This window comes from Anarhichas minor, unplaced genomic scaffold (genome assembly GCF_050575085.1).
Source record: "Anarhichas minor isolate MPS153535 unplaced genomic scaffold, ASM5057508v1 ptg000042l, whole genome shotgun sequence".
NCBI lineage: Eukaryota > Metazoa > Chordata > Actinopteri > Perciformes > Anarhichadidae > Anarhichas > Anarhichas minor.
The window spans coordinates 2201710-2222138 of record NW_027466488.1 but is presented as its reverse complement, the minus strand read 5'-3'; the positions used below and the strand labels follow the sequence as shown (position 1 = coordinate 2222138).

At 39.4% G+C, this 20429-nt stretch overlaps 1 protein-coding gene across 1 annotated transcript in view; it reads left to right on the top strand.

Annotated features, from left to right (window-relative positions):
• Positions 1-709: 709 nt before the first annotated feature.
• galnt18b (UDP-N-acetyl-alpha-D-galactosamine:polypeptide N-acetylgalactosaminyltransferase 18b) overlaps positions 710-20429 on the top strand; it is a 67133-nt gene continuing 47413 nt past the window's right edge. Inside the window, exon 1 of the mRNA XM_076109751.1 lies at positions 710-1014. Coding sequence (XP_075965866.1) covers positions 777-1014 — 238 coding nt within the window. The 5' untranslated portion in view covers positions 710-776. The remainder of the gene's footprint in view (positions 1015-20429) is intronic.

Sequence of the window (20429 nt, the reverse complement as noted above, 5' to 3'; positions counted from 1 at the left end):
GAGATGAGGGCAGCCTCTTCTCTGCATCCTGCATCCTCCTCATAGTGAGCTGGACCACTGCCAGACCGATAACGTGACCCCACCGCACCTTGATTCCTCGTACAGATCCCGTTGTCTCTATCTCGTGGCTTGATACAGTATTGCAGCAAGAAATCTAGTCCATGTTTGTGGGGAAAGATCTCATCGCAAAAACTCCAAAGGTGTTTTCTATCGTGCTTGACACTGTGAAAGAACACGATTCAGCTGGATCTGTCTAACTGCTCCAGGGAAGAACATCAAATGAGCAGTTTAAGGTCGGTGTGGGGCAAATAAGTCGCTGTTCAGACAGAAATAGGTTATAACACTTTGTGTCCTGGTCTATGGAAATAGTCCGGTCAGATCCACTTTCACAGTGAATCAGTGCGCAGCAGGGACGCGTGCAGCACGGAGGCTGCCAGTCCTCACCATCCCTCCCATTGGCTGCAGCAGGATGCTCCGTGTCTTTCCCGTTTCCTTGATCCTCACATGCAACCGGAGCCGACGGAGGTTCGCAATGGAACGAGAGGGGGAACCTTCACCTGTAGATATTTGACATTAAACTGTGTTTCACCACCCCCAAGAAAAAAAACACACACGGCACATTTGAAGTAAATGCTCCGCGCTTTGGATATTGCATCGCTGTCCAGTCGCTGAAAATAACTTCATTATTCCAGTTTTTTTTTTTTTTTTTTGCGGGCGACTGTCGCCCTGTCCTCCGGTTTGACGGTATACTGCAGGCTGTATGGAGGGATGTTGGCATGGCTTGCACCAGGAGAACAAAAACTTTGGTGTCCACATGCGTGATACTGAGCGGCATGACGAACATTGTTTGCCTGCTCTATGTCGGATGGGTCACTAATTACATCGCCAATATTTACATCAAAGTTCCGATGCCTTTACCGGAGAGAAAGTTAGAGGGTGACAAAAGAGGCGACACTCTCCGGATCATTGAGAGGCTTGATCGACTGGAGAATGTGGTCAACCAGCACATTCAAGGTAAAGCCTCTATCATTTTAACTCGCTGTATTTCCTACATTGCTCCACCTGCCCCCCAAACCACCTGGGCTCCATCAAAAGAAAGTAATGGTCGAATAGCTTTAGTTTTAGAGTGCAGTCACGATGTTTGCATCCTCTGTTTTTGGAAATTGATACAGTAGGAACTTCTTGTGTCTGTTAAAGATCGGTTATTCGGAGGGTGTGATAGAGGGCAAGTGACTAGAAAAGCTGCACGGTCCCCATGAAAAGGATTAGTGAGCCAACATATTTAAGAAGGGCTCTACACAAGAGCTGAATAATTAGTTATAAGTAGGTTGCAATATAAGAATGTTTAATTATTATTATACAAATTAGATAAAGTCTTACTGTTGGGTGCAATTTAAAGTGTACAACATTGCTCATGGTTATTTACATCACATGTCGCATTCATTTCTACTCTTAAATACATCTTGGACTGCACTCCACCTGTGTGACACAACATAATGCATCCTTACTGAGAGATTAAGACTGGATCATTTTACACTTAATATTTTATCAAAGTTAATTTGGAACATTTCTGAAACTCTGCGTCGTCCACGTTATTTAAAACGTGTTCCTTACTTTTAGGAATGTCTGGAATCCGTTTTCTCAAATTCCCTCAAGCCTCTCCTCCGCTCCTGGTGTACAGTTTCTTTACACTTGATCTCACACACAGTTAATTTGTCTCCCCTCTGTGTCTTTAAAAGAGCTATTCTTGTCATCACAGGGGGGCTCATTTTGGGCAGGTCCCAATCTGAAATGGCACAGGGCTGGAGTGGTGCAGAAGTGAAATGCAGACAGAAATCTACTGGTGCTGCTTTGAGCAATAAGGGCTCTGTGCTAGACTCGGGTAAACATTCCTCCTGGAGGCAGGTCTCCATTTCAGCTCGGCACCCATAGGCATCTGCAGGGCGGAGCTTAGTTCAGGTGACTTACCACCAAACTACATGTTTCAACTTTTTCTATTACTCTGAGAGGAAAGATCATTTCATGCTAGATTTGTGCACCATGCAAAACAGCAGCATGGTCAACAGCATTTCAGACATTTCAACAGCGATGTCTCACTTTAGAAAGCCTTCATCTAACAGTAAAGATAATTATAAAAAAAGATTACTTTAAAAAAAACCTAACCCTGCCTGCAGCACCTCTAAAGCTCACTAGTTAACATGTGAAATCTCGGAAATGACTGCACCTGGCAAAGAAATAGTCCCACACATAACCCCCTGTCAAACCTCAATTTGTCTTTTTTACACTTTGATTTTGTACAGGTTTAACAAATAAGATATAATATGTTAATTTGTGCGTTTTAAATGTGGATATTTTACCTTTGGAGAGAGCCAGGCTAGCTGCTTCCCCCTGTTTCCAGTCTCTATGCTAAGCTAACTGGCTGCCGGCTGTAGTTTCATATCTATCGTAAAGACACGAGTGGCATCAATCTGCTCATCTGTCTATTCCCCAAATGTTAAAGTCATCCTTTAAGAACTAGCCGTGACTCATTGTCTTTTTATGCCACTTTTAAAACTAGGACAGTCAGTCAGCAGTTAGTTGTTTATTTTAAGTCATGTATATTAAACTTGCACTTGTTTCCACTTCTCTAGCAGTATGAGTTCATGCACAGTCAGCCATCATTATTTTTGGCTGCTTTGGGTATTTGTACGATAAATACAAGAAGTCTCCATGCTTGTTGGTTTAAAAGTTTGGGAACGCGGTGTCATTGATGACAACAGAAGCTGCTAATGCTGGAGGAGACAGTTGATGTCATATTGGTGCACATTTGCAACAACAAAAACTTTTCCAGCAAAATGAGCATTTTTTTGATCATTTTAAGTACGAGCCATATTGTCTGGATTTCGCTGATAATTACTCTGACTGCATCCGCTGCAAATAGAGAGCCTTAATCTGAGTGTATAAGTGGCCGACGGCGTCAACAGTCAGGGAGCTTCAGGCAGAGCCAGAGAGTCATTAGTACACTTACAACATCTCTAAAAATGCATCTTCCTCCTATATCACGCTGTGACACAAGGACAGAAATTGTATATCCTGGCTCTTGCATTCTGTAGCTCAGCACTGTGACTTGCACACTTACTGTAGTGCACTATTCACTCAACCACATGCACTTAGTTTTAGTGCGCTATAAGACAGATATGAGCTCCCACACCACAGAGCAATACTGCATGTGAGAATGAAACATTTGCTGCTGCTGAGTCACTGTGGACAGTCAGAAGAGATGTCTCTGGTGTCACTCGGGGATGAGACAGAAATAGAAATATTCTTTTCTAACTGTATGATAGGTCTAGTTAAGTGGCCTGTTACCGGGACAAAGCAACGTGACAACAGCCCATAAACCGACTGAGCTCTTTGTTGTATTAAGTACAGTCGGCCCCGGAGAATTTATTGGAAAGTGGGACTGAGCAGGTTCACACACGCCCACCGTGAGGGCTGTTTGCTGCGCTCTTTGCATGCTATGTGACTGTCTATAGAAGACCTCCTCATACTTCAAAATGATCATTAGAGTTCTTTGTGTTTGCATACTTGTTGCATATACAGTAAAATAAGCACTTTAACATATGTCTTAAACTCAGTTACAGCTGTGCAAATATGTGCATACTTTTGGATATTTATATTTCCTTATCAATGTATATATTGTCTGTGTTTATTTTCTTATTCTTCTTCTGATATTTATTGGGTGTGTATTTGTTGACCTGGATGATGAGCTGTGGCATAATTCCCCTTGCAGGCATACATAACGTAGTAGTGAATAGAAGTGAACAGAGCTGCAACTAACAATTATTTAAATTAATTAAGACCATTGTTTTGATAAACCGTTTAGTCGATCAAACTTTAAAAAGAAGAAATTACATTAAAAATGACACAGAGCCCACTGTGGTGTCTTCTAATTTGCTTATTTTTTACTTGTTTATTTTTTCTGACTCACAGTCCAAAACCGGAAGATATTGTATTTACTGTCAAATGGGAAAAGAAAAACGGCACATCGTCCACATTTTAGAATTCCCAACCAAAATATGTGTGGCACCTTTCCTTGAAAAATGACTCAAACAAGGAATAAATTATTGAAATAGTCACTGATTCCTTTTCTTTCAATCAACTAATTGATTAATCAACAAATCATTGCAGCAGTAAGAATTTAAATGACTGGAGCCGGTGCCTCAGTTGAATAGTTTGTGTCCTTTCACGGTGGTCAGATTGAGTGTACAATATGTGTATGGATGTTATATGGTGTGACAGACATGCTGTTTTATGAGAATGTTGTTTATGAAAATGCAGCGTGTCTTATGGCTTGCTTCGACCTCTGAGGATGTGTATTACCAGCATGTAGTCTGATTGGATGACCACGAGGCCTGCGAGAGACAATCATTAACACAGTGCTGATTTAGCGGCATATTATAGCCACAGCTCCCAAGATGACTTCGAGCTAATCCACCTGTCAAGTCAATTGAGAAGCTCAGTAAATCAGCGTTTCCGTTGATGCTCATGAGGACAGTTACATTGTGATATTTATCTGCTGTGATTTTCCAGAGCGACAATGAGTGCAGCTGTAGAATAAACGAGTGAACTTTGAAAGCAGTATAGACGTGTGCAGATGTTTGTGTGCATGCTTGTGCATGCAGGCTGTGGTATGCAGCTTGGGGAAGTACAAGTTACACTCCAGTTTCCGTGAAAGAGCTCAGTCATTTGGGAGAAAGAACAGTTAAAAGACTCTTTAGATACAGTTTTAGATGAAAGCAGCCTTGTTTCTTACAAAGTAAATACCCATTTTTCTAATATTATTTTTCCCCCTTACTATGTATTAAGATGTCTAAATGAAGGTATTAAAATGTCATATTCAAAGTTATCATGTTAACACATTTTCATTTGGCAGCTCAGGAGCTTGTTTTCTTACTTTTCTTACAGATGCAGCATGATTATATATGTATTTATAGGTGATGATGATTATTTTGTAATTGAGTATTCTGTAAGCCTGTTCATGGGTTACGTTGACAGGTGATATTTACGCCACAGTAAAAAAGGAATTAGGGATGCCCTTCTCATAGTAGTTCATTGATTGGGTCTTACCTCTATTGTGGCACAGCATAATCAGTCAGAAAGACTCTAGTGGTCGTCAGCGTAATCTGGTTGGCTAATTAAGGTGAATGAGGGGCAGGTGTGCTGGCAGGTGATTGGGGAACGGCGGGAGCAGCTGAGGACTACTGCTGTGTGCAGAGAGAAGGTGGTCTCTGAAGGCAAAAACACAAAGTTGCCAGGCAATAATCTCCAGGATATATATCTTATACACTCAGTCCACTGTAATTGTTACACTCCAAACTGCTCAGTCATAAATTATACCTTTTATAAAAATAATATTGTTCAGTTTTCATTGACAATGTCAGAGAGGTTTTCATTTAACATCCATTTTTATTGTCCAGGTTGGAGTTGGCAGTGGTGTTGAAGTATACTGCATTATTTACAAAAATCGGAATATTAGAAACGCATTTCACAATAATGTCCAGTGCAACTAACAACACTAACTATGACAACGTTAATATAGAACTTAGACTGCTCTCTTTTGTGATAAATTAGCTTACAGGCTGTGTATTACAGGTGTCGAACAGTACAGGATTTTTGAGGACAATACCAATATTGATTTGAGTGTTAAACAATGCAACAAGTCAACAGCCTTGCTAGCAGCTCTGTGAGGCTGCAGGTAAAGCAGTGCTTTGAGCTAAATGAGCTTGAGCTACTGTCAGCCGGCTAACATGCTCACAACATCAATGCTGACACGCTAATGTTTAGGATGCATATGGGGTTTATGCAGGTGAAGCATTAAACAATCCTTTTCCATTTTCCACTTTTCCACCGATCAACAGTTGGTGGTAACGTATGCTGCAGATATACTGCAAAGTGCCTGTAAGTGTTTTATTAGGAAGGAAATGCTCTCAACTGGTTTGTTAGATCAGATAGGATACACACACACTGCAACACCGGGAGTAGGCTTACAATGGAAGCACTCCATAGGGTCCCACTAATTTACTGTGGTAGCATGGTAATGATCAGTAAGGTCGAGGCTGATTGCAACGTCATTCATTTTGCCTCAATTGTAAAATGTGAGGTACTTTGCAGTTAAAAAATGAACTAGTCAATACTCTCTGGTGGATAAACTAAGTGTCTGTACTTGCAGTTTCACATGACATATTGACATAAAGCAATCTGTGGTCGGCTGATTCATCAATCTAGCTCCACTGTACAAAGATTGTGTTTAAATAAAAACGTTGAGGGAATATTTCCATCCATTGGCAGAATTTCATGACTTATTCAGTAAACAACCAGGTAGGACTCTGAGCATATTTAGAGAGACAGAAAGCTGTATGCAAATTTGAGTATAATAGACCAAAGCCCTTAAAGTGAATTTTTTGTGAATTCCTCTCTGTACAGCGATAGTAATAATCTGTTGTAATAGAGTAAAGAGAAGAGACACTTGCAGTATACAGCCTGTAGGCAGTGAGAGAGAGAGAGAGAGAGTCAGGGCTGAGGAGTGGGAATATTAAACGATATTCTTGGTGGTAATTCCAATAAATCGAGAAGTTATTGAAATACAGGGATATGAATGCACTGGAGAATGTTTGGTAATGAAAACAATTAATTATTCTGACTCCAGAGGGCAAAGTCATCACGAAGAGAATAAATTAGACGTGTAAAAGCCTCTTACAAGAGTGTCGATTCAAAAGGTCGTCCCCTGACAATTTCTACTAAATAGATCAGTTCACTATTGCAAATGTTCTCACTGTTGTTTTTTCCCCAGTGAATCTGTGCGGCCACAAAAAAATAAATGAAAACATTCCTTGTAGTCAGACTGAAATCTGGTTTATCTGTGACTGTATAAGGTTTACATTGCAGCTCAAGCCATTTCTCTGTATACATTGATACACAGTGATGTTCTGATATAAACTTACAGCTGCCTTCAATGATTTTTGACCAGTTTTTGACTCATGGAGCTTCAGTGAGGGCAGCAGCAGAAGTGAAGTGCTTTGTCACTTAATGCTTTCTAGATTAACCAGCAGTTGTTTCCGGGTTGTTTTTCTCTATCGTCCTCTGCACTTTCTTTCTCAGAATGACACTAAGTGAAGATGTAAGCTCTGGTTTAAACACACCCATGCCATTATTTAGAAAGTGTATCCATCTGCTGTGAACAAGTGTAGACTGTCATCTTTTTTCATGCAGTAGAGAGCACAGTAGTTTCTGAGGTAAAACCAGTTCTGACGACATGATCTAATCTGTCAGCGCACGTTTTCTAATCCATTGAATTCATTCTGATTGCAAAAGTTGTTTGCTTCTTTTTGGGGGTGAAGCTGCAGATAGACAACTCTTCAAAATCTGTAACTGTGAGGTACAATCAATAAATGGTGTGTAACTTCCCATCACAGTTTAATTCCCATTAGAATCTGAAGTAGTAACTGAGTAATGTCACTTCAAATACAACAGCACATTGTGTTACGTCATCTATAAACAATTACAAACAATTAGGGCTGAAAAATAACAATTATTTGATTTATCTAATCTGCAGATTAGTTTCTTGGCCACTCAATTTGTCTGTAAAGACTGTGATTTATATTTAAAATATATACATCAGAAATTTGAAGTGTTGAAAAGGACACAAAGAAATATATATTATATTCGGAGTACTTCAGTAAAGTTGAATGTGCAGTCTGTCCACAAAGCCTATCTGTTCCCACTCAAACCAAAAACGTCGATAAATTCATTAAAAATAACCTCTCAAATGTGACAATGTGAGTTGTGTTAACAGAAACAAGATTTTTCATGCATTAGATTGAAGCTGCATGTTTTCCACTCTGCAGATCCGCCTATCTGTAAGACAGTGGACTTCAGCTATTCGATTTGTCTTCAGTGCGTCAGCCGGTGCTGATGTGAGGTTATGATGGGGGAGGGTGGAGATGGATTACAGGGTGAGACTCGATGAGACAGAAGTGAATTATCGTGGCCTCGAAACGAGATTCATCAACGCTAACTATAATTGAGATCTTCTATCAAAATACATTTTCCCAACCTTCACTCATCATTAATCCATCGCTGATAGAAGAAACTCCAACTGTAGTGATCTGTCATGAAGCATTGCATTTCAAATCCAGAAAAACCCCCAGCAGAGATGGATGTTGTGTTTTCGTCCTCTAAAAAGGTTGTTGTTGAGGGACTTACAAACCTCAGTTGCCCAAGCACTCTTGAATGCACCACCAATGTAAATTTAAATCTGTGTAGTTTATCACACTGAGATCTGACCTCCTGTGATTTGTAATAATTGCAGAGGTTGACTGTGTTCTTCATCCCTTGCACAGTAAATCTGCCGGGTTTGTAATCTGTAAAATAAGAAATGAACAGGACATGATTTGTGTCTCTGGAGGAGGTCGAGGGATATTAATATTACATGGACTGAACAGTGATTTTAAGCTCGTATCTGCTTAAATGTAAGATATTTGTAGCTCTGCCCCGCTAGATAATTACAGTCCCAATTTATTCCTTTTTTCTTCAGTGAATTTGTTATTTTTCTCATTGACCAACATCCATAGGACGAACTGTGGTTATGTAGAACCAAACTGTGTAGACGTTAGCCAAGTTGCATTGCTGTTATACGAATATAAGGAGTTGGTTCATTGAGATAGGTCCAATTAAACCACTGCAGAAGAAGAGGGCACAACAACATAATGGATTTCAAAGAGCTCAGTCAAACATATATGGCATTTCTGTTTGTGTCATGTATTGATTTGAGTCGTCTCATTGCTCCACACAGATCTGATGTTTTTGTCTGCTGCTTTTATTTTTTGTCTCTCCAAGCGTCAGTTGACGTTTAAGTCACAGGCTGCATGTACGTCATGAGTTATTCACTTGGTCTGTTGCACATTGCACATTGTTGCATTTTGCTTTTATTGATTCACCAACTTCTCCAACGCTGCCAAGAGCAAAAACTTTCTTTGTGATATTAATACAGGTGGATGGAAACTTCCACGCGCTCACAGAGGTGGAAGTCTCTCTTCCTCACCACAAGCTTTTTATATTACTGTACGTTATGTACTTGCGCTTCAGATGCCAAAAGAAATTCCATGCAAATTTGGACCCAGCAAATGACTTATTTGAACTATCATCAATCAGAGTGCACATACAATAAAGACAGAAGCGGTCTTCGCTGTTGACAGGGTGTGCTTCAGATCGCAAACAAGGTGCAGAAGACTTAGTAAATCTCGTTGTTAATCATATGAAGTCCCAAGCTAATTTTATTCAAATTTGAGTTGGGGTTTGAGATTAGCATTTCTACTTTCCATCTCAAACAATCCATCTTAAATTTAAAATAATTTAATCACAGCTCTCATTTACATACAGTATAATGCTTGAATTGTTATCATAGAAAAACGCAGTATGATGTGTAACAATGTTTTGTATACAGGCCTAAACAAGCCAAGCTTCACTGTCTATCTTTATATTGAATCACATATGCAGAAACATAAAGAAACAAGAAGCTGTTGAATTGACCTTTTATATAATCCACTCCGCACCGGCTGCAGATGAGCGATGGTATTTAAATTGATTCAAAGTATGCATTCATATGAGAGTTCAAGGTTTCCTTTTCTAAACAGAAGTAACAGAAAGAGAAAACTGCTTTCAGACTTTTCATGGACAACGTTGCAAGAAAACAAAAACCAGGAGAAAAGATTGAAAGAATATATATAAAAGATGAGAATTCATTTTTCAGGACCTTGCTTAATGGGTATGTTAATGGCTATGCTTTGAATATATCCAATTTGATTTGACATGGCAGATTTACAGAGGGGAAATAAGCGTGATGCATGTACCTTACTCCACAGGGCCTTACCTTACTTTTCATACAATAAATAAACTATTGTGAATGCTGGTATGATCAGTTTGTACAAATATAAGGTGGCACTATTGGTGAAAGTAGTAAGATTCATCTACTGAACGTCTTCACATAAGCATCCCAAGTAAGAGTTTTTATGACTGAAAACGTTTCATCCTGTTCGTGAAATAAAGAGGTTGTAAAAGTGTTTTATTCCCCGAGTTCTCAAACCACTCAACCTTTTCCTCACAGGATAACATTTAAGACTGTACAGTCACTGTCAAAGAGCATCTTTCCGTTACATGTGGAAACAAGTTTCTACATGACTCAGTTGTCCTCTGCTGTTGCTGACGTACGGAGTGTCAGATGCCTCATGGTCATGACAGACTGTGTGAAGCTACAGTATGAGGAGCCGGAGTCTTTCCTCCTGTTTTGAACTTGCTTGCTTTGGTGTGTAGATGTGTGATCTATAAGGGCGAGGCAGATCTCAAAACTCACTGTTTGGATCGTTTAACGGATTTAAATCACGGATTGGATCAGCATATGTGAATGGAGCAAATATTTCTTTTGAAAATGCCAGAAGTCAAATGATTAGGAAATAAAAAATGTATTTTTATTGATAAAAAATTATTGTCATTATTAGTTATATTTATGTATTATAAGCTGCTTAGAGCTAGTGTTTGGAAGTTAAACAGGTAAAGATTCACTCTCTAATATCTATTTCATATTGCTGTGAAAACATCTCTTTAAAACTATTCATTCAAGTTTCTCCCTAAAAACTACATTGTAAAAGATGACATTTGAACACATCATGAAAACATTATAATTTACCTTCACCCAATACTCATTTTTACTTGAGCCTGAAAGCATTATAATGGAACTCAATGGAACCTTGTTGCTGCTGCCAACTTTACTGGCTCTCATTGTTGTTCACAATGATCTCAATATCGGAGCGGCGACTGCAAAGCATTGATGCTGATCTCCTGATCGCATGTTACACCACAGCGATTTATAGCTGAAACAATTGGTCGATTAATCGATTTGTTCGTAGACAGGAAATTAATCTGCAACATTTTTGAAAAAAATGAAAGATGGAAGTCATTTTTCATGAAAAAATGAAATAAAATTAGCTGGTTCCTGCCTCTGAAATGTGAATATTTCCTGTTTGTCCATTATAATAGTATAATAGTAAAGTTAATTTCTTTGGATTTTGGGCTGTTTGCACAAAAACAACTTTTTAAAGCAGGCACTTCTGGCTCTAGGAACTTGTGTCTGATTAAGAAATCCATAATCATAACAAAACAGTGTGTTTTTATATCGCATTCATTTTGATTTTAAAACTAAAACGAAGCTGCAGTGTGCTCTTTTTTTCGTAAGACAGCACTCTAAAAGGTTTAGAAAGCTTCTCGATCTTCTGACAAAACATGACAGTGTGATACAGCCGTTAGGCAGTGCTTTGTCTGGCTGGTACAGTGGGCAGAGGCTGCCATCAGCAACCAGCCAGCAGCCATTCAGTCTGCCTGTTCTGAGGCGCAAACCAACACTGTGCAAAAACTGTCTTGTGCTTTTGTGGGGCATCTGCTGTGCAGTGATAAGGACCGAGCTGTTTCACTTTTCTTTGCAACACGGCACAGAATTTTTGAGCTAATTATATATCTTATTGTATTGTTATAGGAAGTCATGTGAGATAAAAATTCTCCCTCAACCTGTACGTCAGGACTGATGTTAGTGTGAGTGCAGAGCAGGATGTAAAACAAGGCTTCTTTACAAAGTGATGAAAAATGAAACGCAAGAGCACATCTGCTCCGCTCTGATTACAGAACTGAAACGCAGCGCAACTTAACTTTCAGATTTCTGTACTGAGAGCTCACTTTGCCAGCGCCTCTGAATCAGCAGCCTGAGGTTCAACACGATCGCTGAGCAGTCCAGCGAGTCCATGCGAGTCCTGGGAGGACCATTTACCGTCGGTATGTAGTTTGTCTTGGTACTGCCTGGCAATATGGTAGTGGTGATCAAGTGAGTGGGCAATAAAAATTGTTGTTAATACAAAACTTAAACTACTGTGTTAGCTGTTGCTTAGTTCCATCTGTGATTTGAGCGATGTCTGTGAGACTTGAACCAATGAGCAAAGTCCCATGTTTACATTTGCTTACAAAAAGTGAAATTTCACTTCACCTTTAACATGGTTAGAGCATTGAACTCTATTGTAACAGACTCACAATACTGTGGTGTTTCTAGTGTTTCACTGGCTGCCTCTTTTCACTGGAGGCTTGATAAGCCTCATTACTGGTCTTTAGCTTGTTTTTTTCACTTTTAACGGGTGATGTGAGAGGTGCAACACATTTAGCCAGCTGCTTTTGCAAATGGAGACGGCCTGAGGCTATTGTTCTCCATTTCCTCATGAATGAGCATGCCAGTTCACACTTGCATCTGGCCTGTGAGGTTTTACTGACACCAATGATAATAAATCGCATTTTTTTGCTAAATATTTTATTTTCCCAGTTTCTTTATTTCTCCTTTTAGTTAATTGTTGATGTTTTTTATTGTAAGCCCTACTTTTGGATTAAAATCAGCTCTTTGTATTTTACAGTCAATGCAAAGACAACAAAAAGTTTAACCACTGTAGGAATCACATTGTCCATTTTCCTTCATTGGGAGTGTAGAGCTTCTTTTAACATCTCTATGTATTAGACGAGTCCGGACCCAGACGCCGTTGTCTCTGACCTGGACCTATAACCGATGCGGTGCGCTTCTATTTTAACTGGCGCAGCTTTTCTAGCCTTTACGGCACTCGTTCAGTGGTCCAGGAAACATCGCAACCATCTCACGTGATGCTACTCGGCCTATCACATATGTGCATTCTGATAAGCGTCGCCCTCGACTCGAGTGAGATATTCACATACATGGGAGAGACGAGGAGAGAGAGCCAACAGTCGGAAAGAGTGTGTGAGTCAGAGAAGTTATTTCATATGGCCTTCTCCAAAAAGAGAAAAGTGGACAGCTTAACCTGAGCCTTTAACCAATAATGGACGGACTCTTGTTTGTTCATTCTTCCCACGGGCAGTTCAACCAGTATGTCTCATATGTTCAGAGACCGTGAGCAAATGTACCCACTCAAATCCAAAATGAAGGCACAGAAAAATAAATGCTGTAAACAGAGAGGAATAGAGCTGAAACCGTAGTTTCCATACAGACAAAGTCCCTGCACACAATTTTCTCTTTTTAGAAGATAAGAATAATTTGGATATCTTGGCTTTTTTGATTGACATCACTTCACACCTGAATTAGATACATTTAAATTAATTTTTCTAAAATGAAGTACTTTATTTTAAGAGTCCCATTTTTCAAAAGCTTTCTGTTTTTTTTTTTTTTGTTTTTTTTTTTTGTATCCAGTCCAATTTGAAATCTGACAATAAATATTGTTGATATATTATTCAATCAGTTATTGACTACATACAGACGTTAATACAACAAATAGGCTCAGCTTCAATCACTGATGTTAAAACCCACAAACCAAGCCAGAAATCTTAGGTGTAGTTATGGATTCAGACCTCAACCTGAACAGCCATATCAAGACAATTAGAAAATCAGCCTACTATCACCTGAAGAATATATCAAGGATTAGAGGATTTATGTCTCAACAGGATTTGGAAACACTTGTCCATGCATTTATCTTCAGCAGACTGGACTACTGTAACGGTGTGTTTACAGGTCTCTGTAAGAAGTCAGTCAGAAAGCTGCAGCTCGAGTCCTCACTAAGACCAGGAGGGTGGATCACATCACTCCAGTTCTGAGGTCTTTGCACTGGCTTCCTGCCCAACAAAGAATTTACTTTAAAATCCTGCTGTTGGTTTATAAAGCACTGAATGGTTTAGGGCCAAAATACATCTCTGATCTGCTGCTACCTTATGAACCATCCCGACCCCTTAGGTCGTCTGGGACCGGTCTACTTTCTGTTCCCGGAGTCACAACTAAACACGGAGAAGCAGCGTTCAGTTTTTCTGCTCCACATCTCTGGAGCAAAGTCCCAGAAAGCTGCAGGTCTGCTGAGACCCTCAGCTCCTTTAAATCAAGATTGAAGACTTTTCTGTTTGCTGCTGCCTTTAATTGAACCACATTCAAGGATATTAATCAATTTCCTGCATTTCTGCATTTTACTGCTGTATTTTATTTCTTTCACTGCTCTTTAGTGTTTTAATGAATGTTCTTAATGTTTCAATGAATGTTCTTAATTGTTTTTAAATCTCCTTTTCGTTTGCCTTATGTTTTGATGCTTTTAATGGTTTTATGTGAAGCACTTTGAATTACCTTGTTGTTGAAATGTGCTATACAAATAAACTTGCCTTGCCTTCTATACACATGGCACTAATCATAGCGCAAGTTAGACAGTATTGTGATGTTCCGGAACCTTTGCATGATGAAATTCTCTCTAACTGGACCTCGCTGAATTTTAATTGAATACCCCTGCTCTAGATTACGTTGTATTTTTCAGTCTGTAACATTTTGCCTTTCAACACATCAGCAGTTCATGGTTATACAGACATTGTCATATCCATCAACGACGCAGTTGCTCTCAATTGTGTGCACTTCCAGTCCTAAAAACAGTCCAAATGACAGAAGTGTAGTTACTGGTTGAAATGAAAATTTGTCTGTTGCTGTGGTTTGAGTTAGGAAACTATCCATTGCACACATACAATAGGCTAATACTGCCACTTTTAAAACATTCAAAATAAACTTTACCTATTGTGAAAAACATTTTCTATGTTTAATTTCCACAGAATAACTTGATTCCGTTTCTGAAACTTCAGTCCATCATTCTGTCTTTGATTTCCACATCTCTCAATTTACAGGATGCCATGTTTGTTTGTACATGAAAGAGATGGAATGGAAGAGAGGAAATAAAACAACAACAGATGAGATAAAAGGAAACCTCAAAGGCCTCATTAAAACATCTCTACATTAAAGTCAAGGGCGTACAACAAATAAGGACAGTACCTGAGCTGAAAAGCAAGTGTAGCAGATATCAACCAAATGAAATAACCTGTAAAATAACAGACACAACAATTCAAGCAACATAGATGAAAACAGAGCTGATATAAATGCTTATGTCATGTGATTCGTATCTTGTTTCAGATCAGTGTAGTGGGAAATGGCCGACACAGAAGTGAAAGACCTTTGATAAGATAAACATAAGCGTATTTATTTTGTGCCTGTTCAAAATATCAAGCATCACCATGTGCCATGCAGGGCCATGAGTACGCAAGACAGCACCAGCTGATGTAGCGTTTTGGTTGAATTGGAAACCTGTCCACATTTGGCCCTCGTTGAAAACGGTTGATTTAAATGATCTGTTTCTCCTTAATCAGATGAGACTTCTAATTGCAGTAATGTATCAACAGTGTGATGGCAGAAACACAATCTTAGGAAAATGAATGACCAGTTAAATGTGTATTTTGTTTTTGTATTTTTTATAGAATTTTTCAGCTCTGGGTTTGACAACAACGTTTTCAAGCTGGTTTTATCCGTCTTCCACAGGCAGCTCTGTCTGCAGTTTGACCCACAGATCATTTCTCCTCCTCTGAACAGAAATGGGGAAATCTTGATTGATATCGTTGTCCAGGCCTTCGGCTAACTTGCAGATGTTGGGAATGGATAGTCGGTTATCAAACCTTAAGAGCTACAACCATTATTCGTCTGAGTCTATCTACCCCATAAGCACATTTTATACTCCGCAGCATTTGTCTCACTTTCTCTCACTTCACTTTCTTGTCAGCCTCCCCAAACACATTAATGTTACTATTAGCTCTTTTTTTTAACCCACAGCAATGGACCTCATGCAGCACCCTCCTCTTAAATTCCTTATATATGGTCACTTCATTTTATATTAATAATGTTGATTGACGAAGGTGCTACGATTCTTTATCGCACATAGGTTTGGTGGGGTGTCGAGGTGGATGGTGGGCGTAGAAAGTGCAGGATTTTGCCACTGGAGACGGGTTCATATCTAATGCTTTGCTTAAGGTTTGGGAAAAGTGTTTTTTTTTTGTTAAATAATTCACAAAGTAAACTCATAATATTCTGCTTGAAGGCACTGCTTATTTGCTGTAAGTTCCAGTCTGACCTGACGTGAAATGTCCGTATTCAACTTTTGTGGCATGGAGTAAGTTTGCACTTTTACCTTTTTCTTCATTGTTGCTGTGAGTTCCTGAACATAATTCTCAAAAAAGGAATATAATACATTGCATGGGAACGGTTTGCAAATAGCTTCTGTAGCCACACATATTTACTGTTGAAATAGTAGTAAATGAATGTCAATTATAGGAGACAGTGTGTGTGTGTGTGCGTGTGTGGGTCTGGGGTGAGAGAACAGGATCTGTACTGTGAGTGCTTTTAATTACAGTCTGAAGGTGTCTGAATTATACAAATAGTCAACTGTTCAGCAGAAACTGACTTATGTGGACGTCTAAAGGATTCCCTCAGTTTTAGTCAGACTAACATTAAAAAGCCGATAAGAAACCTGTTTTACGTGTACATGGCTAGAAGAAATATATCCAGGGAAATCAGGATCATCTGATCTCAACCCGATTACAGAAGCCAGGATTCTCGTATACATGACTTTTCACACATCAGGCAACTGCGGAAAGGTGCAATCTGAATACTTACGTGCATGTAAACACACCGAGTCAGAGCCGCTCAGTAATTGCACCAAACATGTAACAACATTAAATGTTCTCCTGTTCACTTCCTATTCGGGATGGTGTGAATGGTACATTTTTGAATGCGGTGTACCGTTTGTCAGCTCTTCTATCAGCACAAACCTCCGGAGACGAGCTACTTCTTGAATAGAGACTCTCACAATAGCTGTGGTTGTTAAGTGACCTGTGCCTTATTTCACTCAAAACTCCTCGAATGACAATTCAAGGAGCTTTCCACCTGAATAATTGATCAGCTGTCCACAGAGGCCATGATCAAAAACAAAACATAAAGTAAAATACTGATATCTGTGTCTGCCATCCAAATCCATGTAGACTTCATTACTATAGAGCAGAGACTTCTATTACATGCAGCGGGTAATAACAAGAAAAACTAGACCGTGTTTTAACGATTCTGTTACTACTTTTCAGTGAACATACTATGTCAAAAACTTTCACACTTCTTAAGATCCTTTGCTATTCATTAAAAAAATTATCTTTCCCATTGTAGATGAACATTTTTGTACAACTTGACTGGGATTATTTGCATTGCTATGAAAGAATAGTTAAATATGGAGGAAAATAAATTCCCTGAGAACCCAGTTGGCCTTCTGTTGAATAGGTCTAGTTCTTTCACCAAAGACTAAATATTTTATGAATATGTAACAATCACTGACAGACCCAGACTCCTTGTTCTTTAAACTTGCTGTTCTTATCACGAAAAAATGTTATCAGAGGAATTGGCTGCCAAGCCTTTCTTAATTTTGATCCGTAAACCGTTCCTCAGTCAAGTGTTTATTTGTTAAAGCCTTTAGTTGAATCTGATGGATCAGGAGAGTTTCCTTCTGAATTTAAATGTAATCGTGATTATGTGGTAAATTAAAAAAAGTTTTGCGGTTTTCACTTTCTCGCTGTGTCACACAAACACGTGCTAATTGGTTTTTAGCCACATTTGCATGCTTTCGCTCTGGGGATGGCAATGTCTGTTGCTTGGTTGGAAATATCTCAATAACTGTTGGATGGAGGGAGACACATGCACAGTCCCCAGAGGATTACTCCTTCTTACTCCGGTGATCCTCTGACATTTTCTTTAGCGTCACCAACACGTTAAAAGTTGTAATTTATCTTGACAATTTCCTCAGCATCTACTAAGTGGATTGGCAGAAATTATTATGCAGATATTCATAGTTCCTGGACATTGTATCCTAATGACTTCGGTGATTATAAATTTGATTTGTTGTTGTGAGTGAAATGTCTCAACAACTAATGGAATTAAATTTGGTTCACACATTTATATCCCCCCCCCCCCCCCCCCCCCCCCCCCCCCGATGATGAATTGTAATTTTAGTGACCTGCTGACGTTTCCTCCAGTGCCACCATCGGAATAAATATTTCAATTTGTCCAACCAAAACTTGGGTTTATAACAAAATACCTGCAAAATCGTTGACATTCTCATCTGTACTGTGGCCTCACAGCCATAGTGGGCTGTAAGCTCTTATTGTTGTTTGGCTTGTTAAGAGGATATTTTACCAACGTGAATACACACATTTGTTTATGTGTGAGTTATTTACTCCAAACTAGTTTGATAGAAAGTTCAGAATACAGTGGAAACAATGGACATCACAATTAATGCACTACAACACAGTATTAATGCCTCTGACCTACTTCAAACCCACTTTTTGCCATTTCCATTCAGTTCATAAGGGAGGCTGAAATATTTCAAGATTTGTGATTGTGTTTTGCGATCTTCAGTCTAGCTGGATAACGGGCACAGTGTTGGTGTCCAGACGGGAGAATTTAGTGGAGCTTCCCGAGCTTCTGACTCAGACGATTCTGATTACAGTGTCCGAGAACAGAGCCCCAGGAGAGAAGAGACTGATGAGTGAGAGCTGGAGGCAGAGGCAGAGCGACGGCCACGGAAACGCCTTGAAACGTCCTGAACACAGTTTAATGACAAGAAAAGAGAAAATGCAGGATCTCTGCAGACACAGACACCACCACACACATCTAGTGGGTCATAAGTGATGATTGACGGGGAGTATTTTTGTATGAGTCTATCTACTCACTATTTCCTATTTAAAAATCTATTTAAAAATCTCACAGTGAACACAATTCAAAGTTGATTAAAAAATGAATCTCCATTCATAACTCAATTTTATTAATATGTTCCGAATGTGTAGCTCTTACTTGCCAGGGTGTGTGGCTCATTATTGTGTTACTGAACGCTCTGAAACACAGAAAATCAGTTTGATAGAAAATACACAAACACATAGGTCTTGGTTGAAAAATTCCAGGGCTTATACTTTAAAACATCATTGTAAATATTTGGTATCAGCTAGGAAAGAGAGATGCCCTGATAGATTAATGGCCTTCTTCTCCCTGTACTTTTCCATGCCTTGGGCTCCATCAGTTTATTTTTCTGCTCTCAATGAACTCTCTGAAATATTTTTGATTTATATCCTATGCGGACGTGTGCTTTTCTGAGAGGAGGCTACACCTCAAACTCAACTTAATAAAGAAAACAACTCCCACTAAAGGACAAATAATGTTAAGCGTGGGGCATAGATACAGCTTGCAAGATAAAAAATTGAAAAGATACAGTGAAGAAGCACTTTTTTTCCACAGGCTCAGTGCAGAGGAAGTGAGATCTGATAGGATGTTACAGAAAAGGCATCTCAGATGACTGAATTTAATGGAATAACAAATCCAGCTTTTCAAGTTGAGCAGTGAGAATGAGAAATGTGGCGCAGGAGCAAAATGTCCGCAGCTTGATCTCAAATAACGTCAGTGCTGTCTCCTAATATCTGATGTTGTTCCAAAGAAGGAAAATATTGTAGTTAGTTGCTCAGAATTTGTCAGCGATAATGACATTGAATTTCTAGAGGAGAATTCTTCTCCTAAAAGAGGAAAACGCACAAAGAAAGCCTTTGTACCCTTCTGAAGGGCACGAGTGATCTCAACACTTTAATGAGGAGAAACGAACAAAAGGGGTAGAGATGACAAAAGCCGCTGCAAGTAAACATGACCGCCCTCCTAAAATCTGCCACTGAATATCCCCTCATGGTAATAAACAAAGACAAAGCCACACACCCCTCTTCTCTTTAAGAGGAAATGCCAGTGTGACGTGCAAGCCACTGATGCGTCCTAATGAGAGCCAGTCACAGAGGCCCATACAGCACCTATACAGTGGTGGACTCTGCCCCCACCCAGTAAACACACTAATTGGTTATTAGCTGTATTTACTGTCACTACGTTGAGAGTACCGTGAGAGAGGATTATAAATGTGCAGTATAAGTATGCACAGCAGATCAAAGTCGGCGTGTAAGAGCTGCCATGTTCTGCAAACACAAGAATCTTCTTCATGATACACTTTGACGTGAGCGTGTAGGTAGACTGGTGGAGCTCCAGATGTCAAGAGTGCCATGCACCATGAACACAGTGACTCTCAGCTGTGAACAAAATTGTTTAAAGTGTTGAGTCATTTTGTAAGTAACCCAAAAATACTTCTGCAACGCACCTCACTAGCAGATTGGTATCCCTTTATCCCTTTCTGTTGACTATTTTAAGGGCAGGTTTCAGTTTATTTAACCTTCATTAATCACATTTGTTAGTCACTCAGGGTCAGCACGACAAGATGTTAAGAAACAGTTGTCTATGTACACATCCAGCAGACACAAAACAACATTAGTATTCATTTGGAGTTGTGTTTTTTTGCTCCATTTTGTTCGCCACCAACTCCTGAGATAATCGTCTATCTATTTAGCTGCTAAATGCTCCACAATGTTCACCAGCTCGTTGCTAACTTTGTGGGTGTTTGTGCTGGCCAGGTTTATCAGAGTTTTTTCCA